The sequence below is a fragment of the Sceloporus undulatus genome, chromosome 5 (assembly GCF_019175285.1).
Source record: "Sceloporus undulatus isolate JIND9_A2432 ecotype Alabama chromosome 5, SceUnd_v1.1, whole genome shotgun sequence".
In the NCBI taxonomy this organism is placed as follows: domain Eukaryota; kingdom Metazoa; phylum Chordata; class Lepidosauria; order Squamata; family Phrynosomatidae; genus Sceloporus; species Sceloporus undulatus.
Genome location: NC_056526.1, coordinates 25,955,845 through 25,974,686, shown reverse-complemented (window position 1 = coordinate 25,974,686; position 18,842 = coordinate 25,955,845). Strand labels below are relative to the sequence as shown.

The 18,842-nt window shown below is 38.5% G+C and overlaps 1 protein-coding gene across 6 annotated transcripts in view; it reads right to left on the bottom strand.

Moving 5' to 3' along the window:
* The window catches only part of TRIM24 (tripartite motif containing 24), a 66,937-nt gene that overhangs the window by 6,990 nt on the left and 41,105 nt on the right, over positions 1–18,842 (bottom strand). For 5 of the 6 annotated variants that reach the window (XM_042468346.1, XM_042468348.1, XM_042468350.1 and 2 more), the window contains exons 6-16: positions 15,341–15,455; positions 12,880–13,026; positions 9,322–9,439; positions 8,269–8,570; positions 7,680–7,844; positions 6,291–6,470; positions 5,700–5,835; positions 4,507–4,579; positions 2,564–2,729; positions 1,514–1,800; positions 80–215 (exon numbers count right to left, since the gene is read on the bottom strand). In XM_042468346.1, the coding sequence (XP_042324280.1) occupies positions 80–215; positions 1,514–1,800; positions 2,564–2,729; positions 4,507–4,579; positions 5,700–5,835; positions 6,291–6,470; positions 7,680–7,844; positions 8,269–8,570; positions 9,322–9,439; positions 12,880–13,026; positions 15,341–15,455 (1,825 nt within the window). The remainder of the gene's footprint in view (positions 1–79; positions 216–1,513; positions 1,801–2,563; positions 2,730–4,506; positions 4,580–5,699; positions 5,836–6,290; positions 6,471–7,679; positions 7,845–8,268; positions 8,571–9,321; positions 9,440–12,879; positions 13,027–15,340; positions 15,456–18,842) is intronic. The other variant, XM_042468347.1, reaches the window with a different exon arrangement.

Sequence of the window (18,842 nt, the reverse complement as noted above, 5' to 3'; positions counted from 1 at the left end):
TGTGCTTTTATTATCAGCATACAATTTCCCAAGAAAAACATGCAAAGTGAGAACATTGCGATGAAATTAGTACTCTCACCCTCCGATCAGTAGGTGACAATGCCATATTGCTGTCCAGTTTTCTTTTTTCCTCAGATATATTACTTGAGCCATCACAATCGTATTCCATTTCTGGATTAGATAAATCACGGCAAAATGTACAAATCCATTCTCCACTGAACAAAGAAGATGACAGACATACAGTATATCAATACATAATCTTGAATTCTAAATGCCTGTAGGCAAATCCTTCCATCTATGTTCTACCTTGTGTTTCAGAAGATACTACGGCTGAGAAGAAGCCATATGATAGAGATGTGTCCTCTGCCTTCAATTTCGGAATTTCTTTATTCAGTTAATATTTGTCATCTCAATCAGAAAGAGAGTTTCAGACAGCAGAGGAGCAGATAGATGATTAAGTCACTGTTAGAACTGTTCTTTGCTGTTGAGTGAAACATTTACAATGGAAGCTACTGATAAACTGACTTAACTGATTACTGCAAATGTTCAGGGTAGCTCTGGAGGTCGGGGGGGGGGGGGCAGAGAGAGAGAGAACACCACTATGTCACAGTGCATCAATCTCTATCCTCTCAAATAGGCTCACTCTTTTTTCTCTTCTAGAAAAGACCACTGTGTACTTAACGTCAAAGGTTCTTTTGAGTTGATGTCAGGAGACCTCCAAAATGGTTTTCATTTCCTATCCACTCAAAACAAGGCAGAAATCATCTGACCCAGTGCCCCACCCTTCCTGTTCCATTCAGGCTCAACCAACCGACCAGTTTTTAAAAACAGAGTACATTAAGGAATTGAAAGGTGAGGAAAAAAAACATTTCATCTGCCTGAAAAAAAGAGATTGAAAATTTTAAATAATAAATCAAATTCCAAATAGAGCATGGTCTGGGGGCCTCCTTACACCTTCCTTGAAAGATCTCCTGCAGCAATTTTAAAGTATAGAAAATAAATATATTTTTAAAAGTACTGTAAGCTTCTATGACAGCATAATAATAATAATCTACTGGATTTTATAATCTTTTTTTACTTTTTTCAAATAATCCTTTAAAATTTTTATAAAATCTTTTTACATTATCTTTTTATAATCTTTTATAAATACATAAATTTGTGTAACAAGCAACAAAAATGTTTTACTGTTAAAACTACATTTTAAATATATCGTAAATTTATATTATATAGCACTAAAATATAGATAGCTTTCATAAACCTAAATACTATAAATGACAACAAAAAACTGCTCAGAGATATAAAGAAAACTCCTTATATCCTCAGAGATATAAGGGAAAGTCCTGGTAGAATATGAAAATCCTTCCTAGATAGCACACTCAACATTATCACCAAACAGGCTTTGTTTCACACATGCACAAACTGAATTTCACACGGAGGTCTCCTGTTTAGCTTTTAAGAACAGAAAATGACTATTTTAAATAAAATTAGTACTGTAGGGTAGGATGAATTTTACCTTGGAAAATTCCTGAGTGTGGGAACATGGCAAGAAAGGTGAAACACTTTAGGACATTTATCACAGCACAAAAGTTCTCCTCCATTTTGACATACTGCACACCAGTCTTCATTGGGGTCATCATCTTTCCTACTGTCTCCAACATGGGTAGTCCCTATCCATCCTGTCTTGCCACTGGATGGCTGGTCACCTGTACTGTCTGGTGCTTCAGTTCTCAAAACTGTTACTTCCGAGGAGCGGTTGCTATTCAACAACAATGACGTAAGCATGGTACCTGGAAATCTGGACTGCAGAAAAAAGGGGAGGAAAGTAAACTTTGGTAAAAATAACATCTTTACCAACACTTTTGAACACATATACACTATTTGGGAGTACTCTTGGACTCGTCTCTACAGTTGACATCTCAGGTGGAGGTGATAGCCAGGAGTGCATGGTGTCAACTTTGGCTGATACGCCAACTGCATCCCTACCTGGTTCAGGGGGACCTTGAAACAGTAGTACATGCACTGGTAACCTCTTGTTTAGATTTCTGTAATACACTCTGCATGGGACTACCTTTGTCCCAAGTTCGGAAGCTCCAACTGATTCAGAATGCTGCAGCCAGACTGATCACCAGAACACCGAGATCAGAGCATATTACACCGTTGAAATCGCTACATTGGCTGCCGATTAGCTTCCGGGCGCAATACAAAGTGTTGGTTATTACCTATAAAGCCCTACATGGCCTGGGCCCGAGTTACTTAAGGGAACACCTCTCCCTACATAATCCGCCCCACACTCTCAGGACATCTGGCATGAAAATATTAGAACACCCCAAAACCAGGTTGTAAACCACCTCTTGTAAAACGTTTTCTGCGATGGCCCCTAGACTTTGGAACAACCTACCAGAAGAGATCCGTCTTATATGTTCTTTGGAAACCTACAAGAGGGCATTTAAGATGGATCTCTTCCGGCAAAATCATAGGACTCCAGCTAACCTCCCAAGAAAGCAATAAATTATCCCACTCCCTCATATCCAGACTATTTTTTTTAAATCACTGATTTGATTACATTTCGATTCCGGGACTCTTCTGTTTCTTGCTTCACTATTACAACTGGGAAATCATAGTTCTCACTTGGTATGCCAGACTCTTGTTTTATTCTGATTGGCTCTAACATGACCACGGGGACTTTCTGGGTTGAATCAGCACCTGATGGTCTGCTAGAGGAGCCAGAGCTGCAAATAAAAATAGTAGGGAAAGGGAAGAAAAATCAAGCAAGATAAAAATGAGACTGCTATGCCATGTTCTGGATGATTTTAATCAATAATGCTTTCAGATACTATTGTTTTGATGAGATTTGTGAGAATCAGGTGTGTTATACTTCTTCCCATTTCTCACTGTTCAAAGTTTATGTTTCATCATGATGAAATAAAACTTCAAGTAGGAAGATGCTTTTCCCCCTCCCTCCCTCCCTATATTTCCACATTTCAAGTAGAAAATGAAAGGTAGTTGGACTAGCATTTATGTTTATCATAAGCAGGCATCAGCGAAAGTTGAGAATCTGATTAAGAAAAAGACCCCAGAGCTCAGTCAGTGCTACCTGCAGTGAGCTCACAATTTTTAAAGCAAGGGACCAGAAATGTGAGGCCATATACACACTTACAGTGTAGCTTTTCATATTTTGTTGAAATGCAGCTCCCAGCAGTCTTAGCCAGCACTGCCAATGGGGAAGAATGCTGGAAGCTGCAGATCAACATCAGAAGGGCCACACAACTTCAACTGACTTAAGACAACTCCAATCAAATTCAGGAGGTGAGAGTGGCTATCATTTAAGCAAGTTATGTACACATCAAATCTGAAATTGCTTCCAACCTAACAGAAAGATAACTGGACTATTAATCTTAGTCTGTCAATATCTTTTTTAAACTTTGCTTAGGTGAATTATATTCTGCTTTTTTCTTCAGTATGAAATAATAATTTGTATGTCCTAATTTGCAGGTTTTAAATAGATCTGAAAATTTCAAACAACACACTCTAATTAATATGCCAGTATGCCTCCTCTTCCTCCTCTGTCTGTCTGTCTGTCTCCCTTAACTGATTATATATTTTAAAAACTGCTAAATCATTTTTCTCAAAGCTGATCCTCAAAGTCACATAAGATTTAGGAAACCCATGATTTCCAATTTTAATATACTCTGCTATATTGTTGCCTCGTGTTCTGTATATTTTTTTTCATATTTAGAACACCTCCTGACTTTCTTAAATGAAACCCTGCTACTTGAGAAAGATCTGCGGTGGTCAACCTTTTCTTCTATTTAGAAATGCATTTCCTTGTGGGCAGTCTACTGGTACTAGAAGAGAAGTTGGGAGGGCGAGAGCCAAAACTAGGCAAGTATAGTATTTCTCGCTCACTGTCACCCCTTTCTCTCCTTTACTGCTGGGGAAGAGACAGTTTGTTTTTGCTGTGGTTGGAATCAATCAGTGGCAGAGAACATTTTAACTCAGGCCAAGAGTCATGTGCAATCAGGCTGGGAGCCAAAGGTTGCTCCTCCCTTTATTAAAGTGATGCAAAATTTCTTGTTTACAGAATACGATTATTTATTTTCCTGACCACTTAGAATGTCTCTTCCATTACTGTAAGCATTTTGTTTATTATAATGCTCCTTTTTATAGTGACACCCCAACATACGCACATTACCCCACCCCCACCTGAGACTGAACCAAAGTTATTGAGATAATTTTTAGATAGATCTGTGTAGATCCAGTGCTTGTTAAGGAACATAAAACAAACATAATTTTGAGAAGGAAGCACAAACTATCAGATGCATGTAAGTATTACTTCCATCATTATAACTACTGTTGTAACAAACAAAACCCAGTATTTACAATTTTAGCTTCCCAGTATTATTACAGTCAGACACATGAAATACATCCCCTCATAGCAAACTTCTTAACTGGCTAATGCACATAAACCATTATTTCCAGGATCTGTTTTTTACTACATAGTCTTACCTGCCTCTGCTTCCAACACTAGAGGCACTGGGTGAACGAACTGGAGGATGCATACCAGAGACCGTAACCAGTCCTAAATCATCAATAAAAAAGGAGGGGGGAGAGTTCTTACCATAATGTCTATTTTTTTGTTAAATCTAAAGTTAAGTCTAATATTTTTTACTCCTTTCATTCCCACCAGCATATAGTTTTGCAAAATGGCAAATCATGAAGATCATAGTAGTATTATTTGTACTGGGCCCTGTGCTGTACAGATAAAAGGGTAAACAGGAACCTCTCGCCCCTATTTACATTACAAATTCAACAAGCAAACAGTTACAGAGGAAATCTGCTTTGTGAACCTTGTAAGGAAAAGCTTGAAAAAGGGTCTGTTGAGTTGGTTTAATCTGTGTGATCTATTTTAGATGTAAAATGTTAAATTTGTCTGGAGACAGCACTATGACCAAGATTCAAATGAGTATGTACGCTAGATTCCACTGCTTCTGCTAGAATCAGCAATCCCTTTCCCTCCTACAGTCCCCTTCATGCCTGCTCCAAAGGGTATAAATCCTAAACTTGATCCCAGCTTACATCTCTGGTCAAGGCTTTATTTTAAATGTAGATTGTTGATAAATATTGATTTCTCTGGCATCCCAACTGTTCTCCCTCAGTTTTTGATTTCTTTTATTAATTCTGCTGCCAGCTTTTTTCTTTTGATTCTCATTATCACCATTCTCCTATTTACTGTTTGCAAAATAGTTTAATCTGCAATCATTATAAACTATTTTTGCTTTTACTTCTTTCATGCTCTTGATTCTTTCCATGTCCCATTATTTATATAATGAAATAATTTTTCATTATTCTCCAACTCATTCTATGCCCTCTTGAACTTAGTTAAGTGATTTGAAAATTTCTACTTTACTACATCATTTAAATCTCCTCCTCTTTATGGTTAGAACTCTTTATACTTTCACCTATATCTAACCATTATATTTTTCACTTTCACAGAACTTCTTAAACCTCTTCCCTATCCCTCCTCATATTTATCTAGGAAGAAGCAAGAACATCTGCCTTTTTCATTCTATTGTGTATTTTAATTAATGTTTCCATTTCCATTCCTTTCTATCTCTTATTTTAATACATTAAGATACTGGCATAGACCTCTGTCTGCAGTTATTAACAACTTTGTCAATAATATGTAGTAGCAGTCATACCTGAAAGGCCTGGAGATGGCACTGATGAATTTGGAGACTGTACAGTTTTCCGTGAAGGAGTTTTGGGCTGGCTCTGCTCCATAATACTCTCTCTCCTCCCCATGTTTTCCAGTGAAATATTTGCTGAACAGTCAATCTTAAAGTGGGAGGAGGTATGGCAGTTAGAGAGAAGAGAATCATGCCATCATTTTTCATTAATCTCAGATTCTCTGATTTCAATAAGTAAAACACAAAAAGTATATAACTGATGGCAATGCAGTGTGTGAGTATATTTTAATCCTTTCCAATAGTAAAACAGATGGACCCATGTAAGAACGTCTATGGAAGAGAAGCATGCATAGCATGCAGAAAAATATTAATTTAAAATGTTTAAAAGGAATAACTCTTCAAAAATGAAAAGAAAAGGGGCTGCATAGATGCAAGCTATCTATGTGTTAGACGACCACTAAAAGGGAGGTGGGATGGGGAGAAACGACCATCTACTGCTCTTGGGACCCATGTGTTTTATAGGAAAGCTGTCATTTTCCAGATCAGTCAAGACAACACATGTTTCGTACATAATAACAAATCTATCAAATAGATATATCTTACATCAGGAAGAGAAGGAAGTGTATAGGAGCCACCCATTGCTGATGTCAGATCAATCATGGGTGGAGCAAAAGTCTTCCCATCAAATCCAGAAGCACTATTAATGGTGGGACTGGAAGGAGTTGATGTTGTACTGCTGGCATTTGAGGGAACAGCAGCAACATGTCCACTATTGATCTGCCACTGCAAGAGAATAACAATAGAGAAAAACTGTTTATGATACATATTAGTAATCAAATATAGTAATACTGCAGTAACACAGGATGGGTCTGGATTTATAACATTTTGCTATGCTATCTGTAATACAGTCATCCCTCCATATTTGCGGCTTTGATTATTCACGGATTTCATTAATATGTTCTCTCTAAGACTGTCTAGGTCCTCCAGTGCAACTCTGTGGTCATCTTTAACTAAAAGTTACACTGAAAGATAATTTGTAGCAACTCCAGTGCCATCCTATGGTCAGTGTATGTTGGACACTGACCACAGAGTTGCACTGGAGGACCTAGAGATTCCTAGAGAGGTGTCCTTCAGGTAAAAACATGGTGTATTTGTTATTTGAGGTTTTTCCATATTCACGGGGGTCTTGTTCCCCTGACCATAGCGAATATGGAGGGACAACTGTACTCATTAGTCATTAATTCAGTGTTATTTTGGGGGTAAAAATCCTTCAAACTACTATATATACTCATATATAAGTCTAGAAATGTAGGTCAAAAAAACTGACCCCAAAAAAACTTGAGTCGACTTATCCATGGGTCAATGTAAGTACTTTATCTTAATACTTATTTATAAGAAGGAACCATCCCCTGGTGAAAAGCTAGAGTATTACCAACCCCCTCTATCCTCTCGTCCAGTTTGCTGGAATTTTGTAAGTTCTATTACATTGTTTTGCTTTGCTTCATCCTTTAGATCCTTTGCTATATGCCCCAAATTTTACCCTCAACTTATCTGCAGGTCATAGCAAAATCCATAATTTTGGCCCCAAAACTTGCCCTCAACTTATACATGAGATCGACTTATAGTCGAGTATATACGATAATATCAAGAATCAAACTGTCAGTTGCCAAGTCACAATGTACACCCATGTACCCATGAAATGATCAGGAGAGACCAAAATTTGCTGAGAGGTCAAAACTGTAGAGATATTCTGAGAACAGTTACAGTGGTCAAGTCTAACCATTTCACATTAGTAAAATATGCAATTGAGCTCAACTGAAATTATGGAGCAACACTTATTTTAAAATTGCTGACACAAGTGTTTCTCACTGATATTTTATAGGCTTTTATTAACAACAGAAAATAACTTTTTTTAACTGCATGTTTTAAGTTTTTATGTCCCCATGTTTTGGGGGGAGGGGGAGTTACAAATGATGTTAAAACATTTTTTACCTGTTTAATAGCTTGCTGTGCCAAAAATGCCATCTGCAATGGATTGGGCCTTATAGCTGAGTGTGGTATATTCTGGTTTTGAGGAAACCTCACTGGCTGAACCAGAGGGACTGAGCCATTGGATTTCATGTTATTCTGGAAGTTAACTAAACGTGGAGGTGGCTGCTGGAAAGACAAAGTAATCTTCTTAGCTATCTATTACTGAAATTATCACAAGATTTTCAAGGAAAATTAATGAGTGGTAACTGTTTAGAGGTAGCATTCATCTTCAACACAAAATAACATATTCTATTATCTAACCGTTTCACAGATTGTTTATACAGGAAAACCTACACAGTGGTATGAAAAGATATTTTCTTTAAGAAGTTTGTTATATTTATAGGTATGGTACAGAGGGCACTAAACTTCTGGACTGATAAAATGAACACGGGTGGTCAGACAATATGGTGTCACTGCAATTCTTTAAAAAGCACAGACTGTTCATTAATATAACATTGTCTTTAGCCGCTATCTTACTAGCTGCACCTTTCACTTTTGAACGAGCTACAAGCTGCTAAGTGTTTTCTACTCTAGACTTGCCCTAATTTACCTGAGGAGGAGGAGGAGGAAGAGGTGGAGGTGGATGAGGAGGTGGAGGAGGAGTCTGGTGCATGGGCCCTGCAATTCTAGGATTTGGGAGCCCCACTGGACCTGCCCTCCGTTGAGCCTGCTGCCTCTGAGCAAGGACCTGCTGCTGCATGTGCTGAAGTCGCAGTTGAGCTAAACTTATCTGTGTTGGGAACTTGGATAGTTGATTTGAAGGTAAGCCACTTTGTGGCTGCATGTTTGGTTCCATCACAGGGCTTTTAGGCATGTGTGGTGGGATCTCATTATCTTCAATTACCAAAGAACCTGGATAAAAATAATTATATTTACAAGTTAAAGTTTTATTATGTATACCTCTGTCTTCCACTACATAATGTCCTTTGATAACGTACTGTAATCAGTGCCACTGACAAATGTCAACATTAAATACTTCTGTTGCTTGGGACCTAAGTTGTTAGATATGTTTTTACTCAATTGTCTAGATTAAAACAGAGGTAGTTGGACAATGGCTAGAAACTGAACAATAATGTAATGCCTGTTAAATTTACAAACTGACAAGTATAAAATACCTATTAAAACATCCTATTAATCTGCCATTCCAATAAAGTAATGGCAAATTCATCATGAAAAATCTCCTACATAGTGTCACTTTTATGTATGAAATTCCACATATTCTCCCAATACAGTCTCATGTGTCAAACACACTTATGAAATGTCATTTTTCAATGCAATCAATTGTGCATCTTGTCACATAAACAGAAAGCTAAGGAAACACATATATACAAACATAAAGAATACACACCGCTGTACAGAGAAGCAATTATCGCTCTGTAGTAATTCATAATGAAAAGTAGCTTATGAACAAATATCATAGGCAGCAGTAAAAAGGATACTAAAACAAAACACCCCAGAAAGCATGTATCATCATTTTAAAGTAGAAAGGTTAGGAAGAGACACACCCATTACAAGACACAATAGTTCATTCAAATGGTAAACACGTTTAGTAACTTTAACAATTGCTATCACTAAGAAGGAGTAAATGGGAAATGCATCATACCTAAATTGAAGATATTTTGTGCCCAGAAACCAGGATCACAGTGAAACTGGACAGTGGCATTAGATACTGGTAAGGCATCACACCTTGCTCTAAGGAGGTATCGTAAACGATATGTAATCTAGAACAAATTAAGAATGTCAAATTAGAATTTAAACATTTTTCTGAAGGCCAGGAAGAACTGTTATTTAGAATGAGCTCTAAATAAATAAGGGCTAATTTTGCCTATAAAACTATTTTCTAAAATTTCCTAACAAAATAAAAAAAATATTTTCAAGTTAATGAACATTTTCTTAGCCAAGTTTTATTAGTACCAATATTTCATGAATTGTCATGATATATCCCCAGTCTATTATATACCTTTTGTTCCACCTGTTATTTATAATTCAAGATACAGTGGTACCCCGGGATACGAATTGATCGCGTTACGAAATTTCCGGGATACGAAAAAGTTCCATTGGAAAAAACTGTTCCGGGATACGAAGGTTTTTTCGGGTTACGAATTTTTTTTCGGCGCGAAATTCAAACGCGCGGCTTGCCAGCGCTAACGGAAAGCCCTTTTCGGCTTGCGAAATGCATCAGGTTACGAACAGCGCGGCGGAACGAATTAATTTCGTAACCCGAGGGAGCACTGTACAGCAATACTTTTAGTAATCTAGTAAAATTTGGCATAACAGATGATAAACACCTAACTACTAGAAACTGAACCCTTCCCCTGCCCAGAAAAGCTTAATACCAGAAGGTTTGTCTGGAAGATGTCACCTCGAGTTAAGAGATAGGATATTTTGAACTCATTCTTATGTTACACAGCAGCAAATGCACGTTATCCATAAGGTATATGTTAAACAAGGAATGATCACCAATCTCAGCTCTCATGAGCCTAGTAGTAACACATATACTTGAAAACATTTTACATCTATGTAATATTTTAAGCATGTATAGGCAATAAATAACTTTTAATGGAAAATATTTTAAAATGTTCAACTACTACTGTGTGTATGTGTCTTTAAATCACCTGTCAATTTATGGCAACCCTATTAATTTTTCAATTTTCATATGCAAGGAATACACACAGATGGTTTTACCTGTTCCTTCCTCTGAAATATAGCCTATGGCACCTAGTATTTGTGTGTGAGAGAGGGTCACCTATCCAAGTACTAACCAGTGGTGGCCCAGCTTAGCTTCCATCACTGGACAGGATATGGTGCCTTTAGTGTATTTAATACATCAGCAACTACTAGGGATATAAAAATCTCTGTTGGTGAGATTTTGTTAAGACAAGCTGTTTGGGATTCTCCAATTCTATGCCTCCAAGCAAGGTAGAAACAGCTTTTCCCCCAAATACATTTTTCACAAATTGTGGCTGCTGCCCATCTTTCTGTAGAACTAGCTGTATGGACAAGCCCCAGAAGATATATTGTATTGAGGAGGTGTAGTGTCTGGCCACTGTCCGCCTCCATGCCACCAGAATAGGCCGCCTTCACTTTTCTGAGCAAAATCTTGCTTTGATTCTGCTAAATCATGTGTCTTGTATATTTGCCAACCTAAACATTTGTAAAAATATAACATGTGGCTGGGAAAACATAGAGAAAAATCTGAACACTTAGAAGAGATAATAGCTGACCTAGAACAAGAGATAACATATGGCTGGAAAAGCACAGGGGAAAATGAGATAGCAGCTGACCTAGACCGAGACATGACATGCAGCTGGAAAAGTGTATGAAGGAATCTAAAGATAGCAGACTTTGAAATGACAAACACCTGATTGATGACCTGGGAGGGGTATGTTGTAGGAGTGACATGATCTTGGGAAAATCTATAAAATTCCTAAGAAATTGGCACAAGGTTGGCGCTTCAGCGTGGACCTTAAGGCCTGAGGTGCCGTGCCTCTTGATTACAGAAGGGGTCCACTCTGCTGCTATTTCCCCAGGGCTCCAGCAGCTGAATAGAGGTGTTTGCTTGGTATCATCTCATTATCTTCAATTGCATATTCCTTTGTATAGCTTAATCGGTGTATAATAAATCATAAGACTTTTGCAATCACAACAGGTGTTTTATTGCTTCTAAATCACAGAAAAGAATATCCTTGCCTTTGGTATGTCACTAGAATCTTTTCCAATTGTGAAGACAAGCACTCACAACAAACCCAAAAAAGAAAGGATGATAAAAAAAAGACACAAACACTTCAAACAATGCTAATATTTTCAATAGTAGATGCAACAAAATAGTTTTTATTGCCATTTTAAATTTTCTGTTTTTGTAGAAATGCACAAAGAACAATCTTGAAAATGCATACAATTTCTCTAATCTCAATCAACTATGTCATAGTGTGCCAAGAAAAAACTGCACAAAAATCTGCAACCTGTATAAGCATCATGAAAATTTGTATTTATTTATTTTGCATAATTTGTTCTCTGCTAGTTTTAGGATACAGCAAAGAGCTATGTACATCACCAAGGATTCATTTCAGCTACGGGAAATCTGCTCAACTGCCTTCCCTAGCTTTTCAGATTCTATTGGTTTCTTCCGTTGCTGGGTATGTGTATGTGTGTCCAATTTTTGAAAGAAGAAACAATATGAAATCCCAGTGCACCTCCCTAGGGGATATTAGAAAAAGAAGAAGGAAAACTGGGCTCTTCAACACTTACTGTATATACTCATGTATAAGTCTAAAAATTTTAGTCAAAAATTGACCCCAAAAACCTGAGTCAACTTATTCACGGGTACTGCACTTTAACTCTTATTTAAAAACGAACTATCCCCTGGTGAAAGGCAAGTGTGATATCTGTCCTGGAAGCACTGACTTTCCTCTACTCTCTCATCCATTCAGGCTTTAGTGTGAGCACAAATAGTTATGCCTGCTGGAATCTTGTAAATTATTTGGCATTGTTTTCCATGCTCCATTCTTTAGTCTTTGTTACATGCTCCTAAGTTTTACCCTTGACTTATCCATGAGTCATATCAAAATTCATAATTTTGGCCCCAAAACCTATCCTCGACTTATACATGGTCAACTTATAGTCAAGTATATAGGGTAGTTTGAGCAGGTTTGTGAGTTCAAATAGTAAATACCTGTTAAATTATTTTGATATGCTTTTCTAGAAAACCATTTCCTTCAAACACTGACTTCTAATAGCTTAACCTAAATAGAAGCTGTTTTCTTTAAAATATTTTTAATATACATCTTTCTAACAAAGGTGAAAATCTGATCTCTTTACATCATTTATCTACTTGCCATCTAAGACTGCACCATCTGGTACTGATATCTTCCTAGAGTGCATATTGCAGAAAAATTTAACCTTAAAATGCATGGAATTGGTTGGTAATTTTGTGAATAGGGACTGTACTGAACTAAAAATTCTGGTAATCCCTGACCACAGATTATTGTTAATCACATTGTGTCCTTTAGCATTCTTCCATTGTAGAAATATCACAAAGAGCAGCAAGTACAGAAGAGTGTTCAACCAGCCCTGCTTTGTTTACTTATAGCAATGGCATTACAATCAATTTGCTGTGACTATGGCCTTTGTAGATAAAAATTTAATAGCTCTCTATTCATACCAGGCGTTTGCTGTAAAGTAATGCAGTGCTGCTACCACTGGAGACTGCCCATTTAGAAAAATTCATGACATGTTCTAGTTGCTTAGAAAGACCAGCCACTTCCTGCTGCTGCTGCAGAAGCTTTGCTCGGTGTTCTTTGGCTAGACACTGCAAGGAAGAAAAAACAGATTAAAAAGCATGCGTTTTTTTGATGATCTCTTGCAATAGATAAAGCAGTTTTACTGAATTTTTCACAGGCTCATTAGTAGGCACTAGCCTACTACTCTGTGCATGTACATTAGGACAATCTAAAGTAATCAGACACAAGAAAGTCTTATGCCTTTTATACCCCACTAGTATTCAAAACCCTCTGCTCCCTAATACTTTTCAGTACTTAGGCCACTTTTAAGTCAAAGACTACTCTTTTTCTGCTTTGTAATAAAATTTGAACGACCAGCTTATGTGACCCCAATTACCCAAACTGCATGATGAAAATTATGCTGCCATCTGATGCACATTTACCATGACTGAAATTGCCTTGTTTGATTGCATACTGCTATGTATCACAAATATATGATTACAGTCAAAAAGTTACTAATAAAAGAAATCACTGATAAAAATAAAAGAGCAAGGAGAGACATACCAGAAGTGGCTATCTGACTTTGAAAGAGTACATTACAAAGGCAGTTTTAAGGTAACATTAAATACATCTCATGATGGCATATTACATTACAATACTGGACCTGTTGAAATATTTCTTCATTATCTTGGTTTCTACCTTAAGTGGGACTGGAAATGGCAGGGATAATGAGTATTATTCTCCAAGGAGAGCAAGTAGTAACTGTTTCATCTACTCTTGCTGCCTTTAACAGCAGCACTGGGTCAAGAAAGAGAACAGGAAAGATGTAGATGGACATCTAGCCTGCAAAAGAATCTTGGTAGTAAGTAGTCTGGCAAAGTACTTGTCTTCAGGGAGATTTTCAGGGCAGATTCTCAAAGATGAAATAGCTGCTATGAAAACCGATCATAGGTTAACAGCTGACAGTAGACTTTCACAGAAAAATAAATCTTAGATTATGAGGGTCATATGCTGAAAAAACAGACATATACCCATTTTTTTTCTGGGACCAAAAGCATCATCCAGACACATCATACAGGTGTTATTTGGGCTGCAAGAATGCCATCCCAAACACTTTTGCATACTGTAGCCACAAAACTTTGTGTGCACTGGGGAAGGAGTGATTTTTAAAAACAAACAAAGAACCAAGGAGAGCAGAATGGAATATGGTAACCAGGAAATCTTCATGGATGACTAGAATGTTGAATAGAGGTTTTAAACGTTTTTTGAGTGCTTCCCAGAAAAATGTTTAAGATGATGGAAGTCAAAGTGAAGATATTAAATTAAGAAATTACTATATATACTTGTGCACATGTCTAGAAATTTTAGACCACCCCCTCCCCAAAATAAAAACCTGTGATAACCTATCCACGGGTCAATCTAAGTGCTGTATCTTAACCTTTATCAAAAAGGAAGCCATCCTCGTCTCTGAGTACAGTGACAAAAGGCAAGAGCTTAGTCCATCATGAGAACCTAAAAGAAACATCTACTTCCTCTACTCTCTACTAACATCTTCTTTGCTTTGCCTTGTCATACTTTCTGGCAAGTGTTTTCTTAGTCCTGCCTGCACCTGGTTGGATCCCCCCCATATTGCACCCGCCATTTACCATAGTTCCCTCGTCATCCATCCTGGCTTTAGGGTAAGCATAAACAATTATGCCTGCTGGAATTTTCTAACTTCTTTGGCATCTTTTCCCTTTCCTTCATCCTTTACATCCATTGTTATATACCCTTAAGTTTTATCTTCATCTTATCCATGGTTCATATCAAAATCCTAATTTTTGCCCTAAACCCTGCCCTCGAGTTATACATGAGGCTGAATCATACACAGATATATATTGGCATATTAAAAGGTAAAGATAGTCCCTTGACATGAATGTCTAGTCATAACCAACTGTAGGGGGCGGTGCTCATCTTCGTTTCTAAGCCAAAGAGCCAACGTTGTCTGAGGACTGCTCTGGTGGTCATGTGGCCAGCGTGACTGTACTGAACGCTGTTACCTTCCCACTTAAGTGGTACCTATTTATCTACTTGCATCTGCATGCTTTCAAACTGCTAGGCTGGCAGAAGCTGGGACTACTGACGAGAGCTCACACCATCATGCAGCACTCGGGCCTCGAACTGCCAATCTTCTGATTTTGGATGGCCCTCTTCCAACTCTATGATTCCGTTCATCAGAACTGGCATCTTAACCACTAAGCCACCGTATCACCAATAGCATATTAGTTTCTAGTTATTTACATCCATGTTCTAAAACTTTCAAAGCTTAAACACAGAAATGTTTTAGCAGTACATGCACAAAAATATTAGTAGAAGTATCTACATATTATTCTTAACATTGCTCCACACTCCTGTTACGTTTACCTCAAGCTGATGCAGTAGAGCTTTCCCCTTTTTATTTATTTCTACCATCAAAGTGAAAATAGCAACTTTAATATCCTGTTCCACCAGCTTTTGATTCCGATTAACTTCATGGATCCTATAAAATGTGAAAAATGTAGAAATGCTATTAATTATATTCAGTGTAAGAAACAGGTAAAATAATCACCCAATCTCATGGAAGAGCTGGTTCTGCCTACTGACTTCAAAGACAAGTCATTCTCTCAGTTAGATTGTAGGAACTCACCTCAAAGCTACAGGAGTTTAACAAACACACACACACACACCTCTCTGTGTGTGTGTTTGTACATGTGTATAGCTAAATTAAAGAGGGAGGAATTTGAAAACCCATATGGTAATTCATGACTGAAATGCTATTGATTAGTCCCAACTGTAGTGGACTCAGTGAATGAACTGTTTTATATGTAAATCAATACACACATAAATCCAACTAATTCAATGTCTCGTCTAGTCAGAACTAACATGACCGAAGCCCACATCATATCATTGATGAAGAATGCCCATGATATAGCATCTTGGAAGAACGATGCAAAAATTTAGGTGATTTTCTTCAGTGTTGTCAGAGTGCAATAGACCCCAAATATCAACAGAAGGAAGATAGTAAGTCTACTCATTTATTCATGAATGTGACATCTCATAGCTTATTTCTAACAGCTAAAGAATAAAAAACACTCTTGTTCCGTCTGCTTTATCCTTGGAATCTCATCTCTGAACATATCTTCAGTCTTTTTCCTTTAACAAATATCTCAAAACCTAGCTTCTCTCCCCTCCTATAACATTTTAGTTTAAGACTAAAAGTGCATGTTGAATCTGAAAAAATGCTTTGTAATGCAAAGTATGCTTTTTATCATTCCAAATTTGAATACACCATTATTTGCATTTCCTGCTCCACTTCTCTCTCATTTTCTTGTTCATCTATTTTTAGATACTAAGCTTAAGGCTAGGAATGTCTAATTTCTATCCCTTTGTAAAGCCAAAAAAACCCAACAACAACACTATTATAGCTACCGTACAGATTACCTCCAGTTCTAAAGCCAGTGTGTCTCTCAGTACTAGCAAATGGGAACATGAAAGGTAGTCAGCTTATGAGTAAGTAGTTCTTTGGGTGATCATCTGTAAACTCACACACAGAGTATCCTGTACCTGTGCAGAGCAATCTTGGAAGTTCCTAGAATGGAGAGGACTTGCTGGGAACTTTGCCCACTCCCAGTGTATATTATTTATTTATTTAAAGTATTTCTGGCTTCATATAGCTGTTGCTTCTTCTCTCAGTTCTAAGTCTGCCACAGCAGAAACTCAGAATGTGAGAACAAGCAAGATGCCTGTTAAAGGGAAGTGGGATAAATTTACAGATGACTGTTTGAACAACCAGTTACAGGTAAGCAAAATGTCCTCTTTCTTCAATTCAAATATATGGAAGATTAACAAACTTAATTAGTCATGGAGGATGGGGTGGCATATCACCTGTGATGACAAGATAGTCTACCCAATGCTACATTCCCTCTTACTATAACGTGGGAGCCACAAAAACAACCAGTGTCAAACCCAGCACCAATTCTACCAATATAGGAAAAGCCTGCCTCAATCAAAGATACCATGTGTTTGAGAATGACAACTGTACCATAGATAGGTGACAGTTTAAAGAGATTCTGACAGAGAACTAAAGATGCCATGAACATTGGCCTGTTTTAGGCCACTGTCCAATGCTCTAATCATGTTTTTTCCCCAAAGTGCTTTTATGTGAGAAGTCCCATTCTTTTTTGCCAGGGTATCAAAAATCTAGCAATGCCAGTATGAGCCGACAATATGGGTTTTTGCAAGGCAAAGAAAGCATCACACATGACTGGATCTTTCTGTGCAGCTACTGCAATTTTTAAAAGGGCTGTACAGACCGGCAGTAAGGGCCAACTTGGGGGCAGCGTGGGGACGTGTAGGGTTGCCATAACTGTCACGCTCCAAACCGGGACAAATGTAAAAAATGAAGGACTAATGTAGGACAAATCCCCCCAATGTAGGACATATTTTTGGAATGGGGACATGTGAACAACTAAATTTTTTTTTTAAAAAAAACATTAATATAAATGCATGTTTCTTAGGCATGCTCAAAATGGAGGACATTTTGGCATTATTCCTACCCCGAAACACACACAACAGCACATCTGGCCATTGAACATGGCTCATATATAACATGACGTCTTGCATATTTCAGACGTTGGCAAGTCACACTCTCTCGCCTTCAGAAACAGTGAGCGCATGCCTCAGAAGCTGACTGATATCAATATCATCATCACTATCGTTAAAAGTAGGCAGACTTGTTAGCATTAAAAGCACCAAAAATACACAAAAAATACATTTGGGAAAAATACATACAGGATAAAATACACTTTAAAAATAGACTTAAGAAAAATTCATATTGGAAAAAACACACTTTAAAAATACACTTAAGAAAAATAAATAATGGAAAAAAAACACTTTAAAAATACATACAGTATTGGGAATGGCCACCCACCTCCACCACCACCTCCTCATCATCTTCATCCTCCTCCTCCTCGGTGCCAAAAAAGGCACCAGGAAATGGCCCTTACCTTTCCCGGCCGGCCAGCCGACGACCAAATAGAGGAGGAGCTCTTCCTCTTGAGGCTGGCTGGCCAATGGGGGCAGACTGGAGCTGGAACAGCCCCGCCCCCTGCCAGCACTCACAGGCTCCGGCCTGTAGAAGGGGCAGGCTGTTCAGCCCCAGCCTCTGGAGGAGGAACTCCACCTGATTAGCCCTGCGCACGGCCCTGCAAAAGCGCGCGCAGGGCAGTGAAGTGCCAGCAGGTGGCCAGCAAAGGCCGCCTCAGTGGCGGCCGCGTGAACGGCTCTGCGCGAGTGGCCGTGTGCGGTACAAGGGCTGCAGCAGGAGCGGCTGCCATAGCCGCCCACAGCGGCAGCTGACCTGGGGCAAACCTGGGTCAGTTATCAAACCGGGACGGGACGACCCCGCCCGGTTGAAAAACGGGAATGTCTCTCCCTCAGGCGGGATATGGCAACCCTAGGGACGTGGCATTGGGATGACGCACACCCAATGCCACGCCAAGCAGGTGTCATGCTGCCCATCTGGCCATACGACAGGCAGCATTTCGGTTGTCCTTTGGTGAGGTGTTCACATGCCGCACACCAAAAGGAGCACGGAACAGTGCTGCTGTGGCAGGAAAGCTGCCCTTTTCCCAGGCTAAAAAGGAATGGCATTTGTTGCTTCTTCTTGTCTGGGAAAAATGCCGGAACAGGGCTGCAGTGTGCAGTTGCCGCGGCCCCAATCCAGCGCTCAAAGGGGCGGTGGCAAGCCACTCTTTTGGGGTGGTCTGTTTCGCCCCTAAGTCACTGAGGCTGTGTGCCCAGGAAAAACACTTCTGACAGACTAAACTAAAAACTAAACTAAACTGAAAAGACAAAACAAAAAATCAAAAACAGTTTTAGAAAAAAT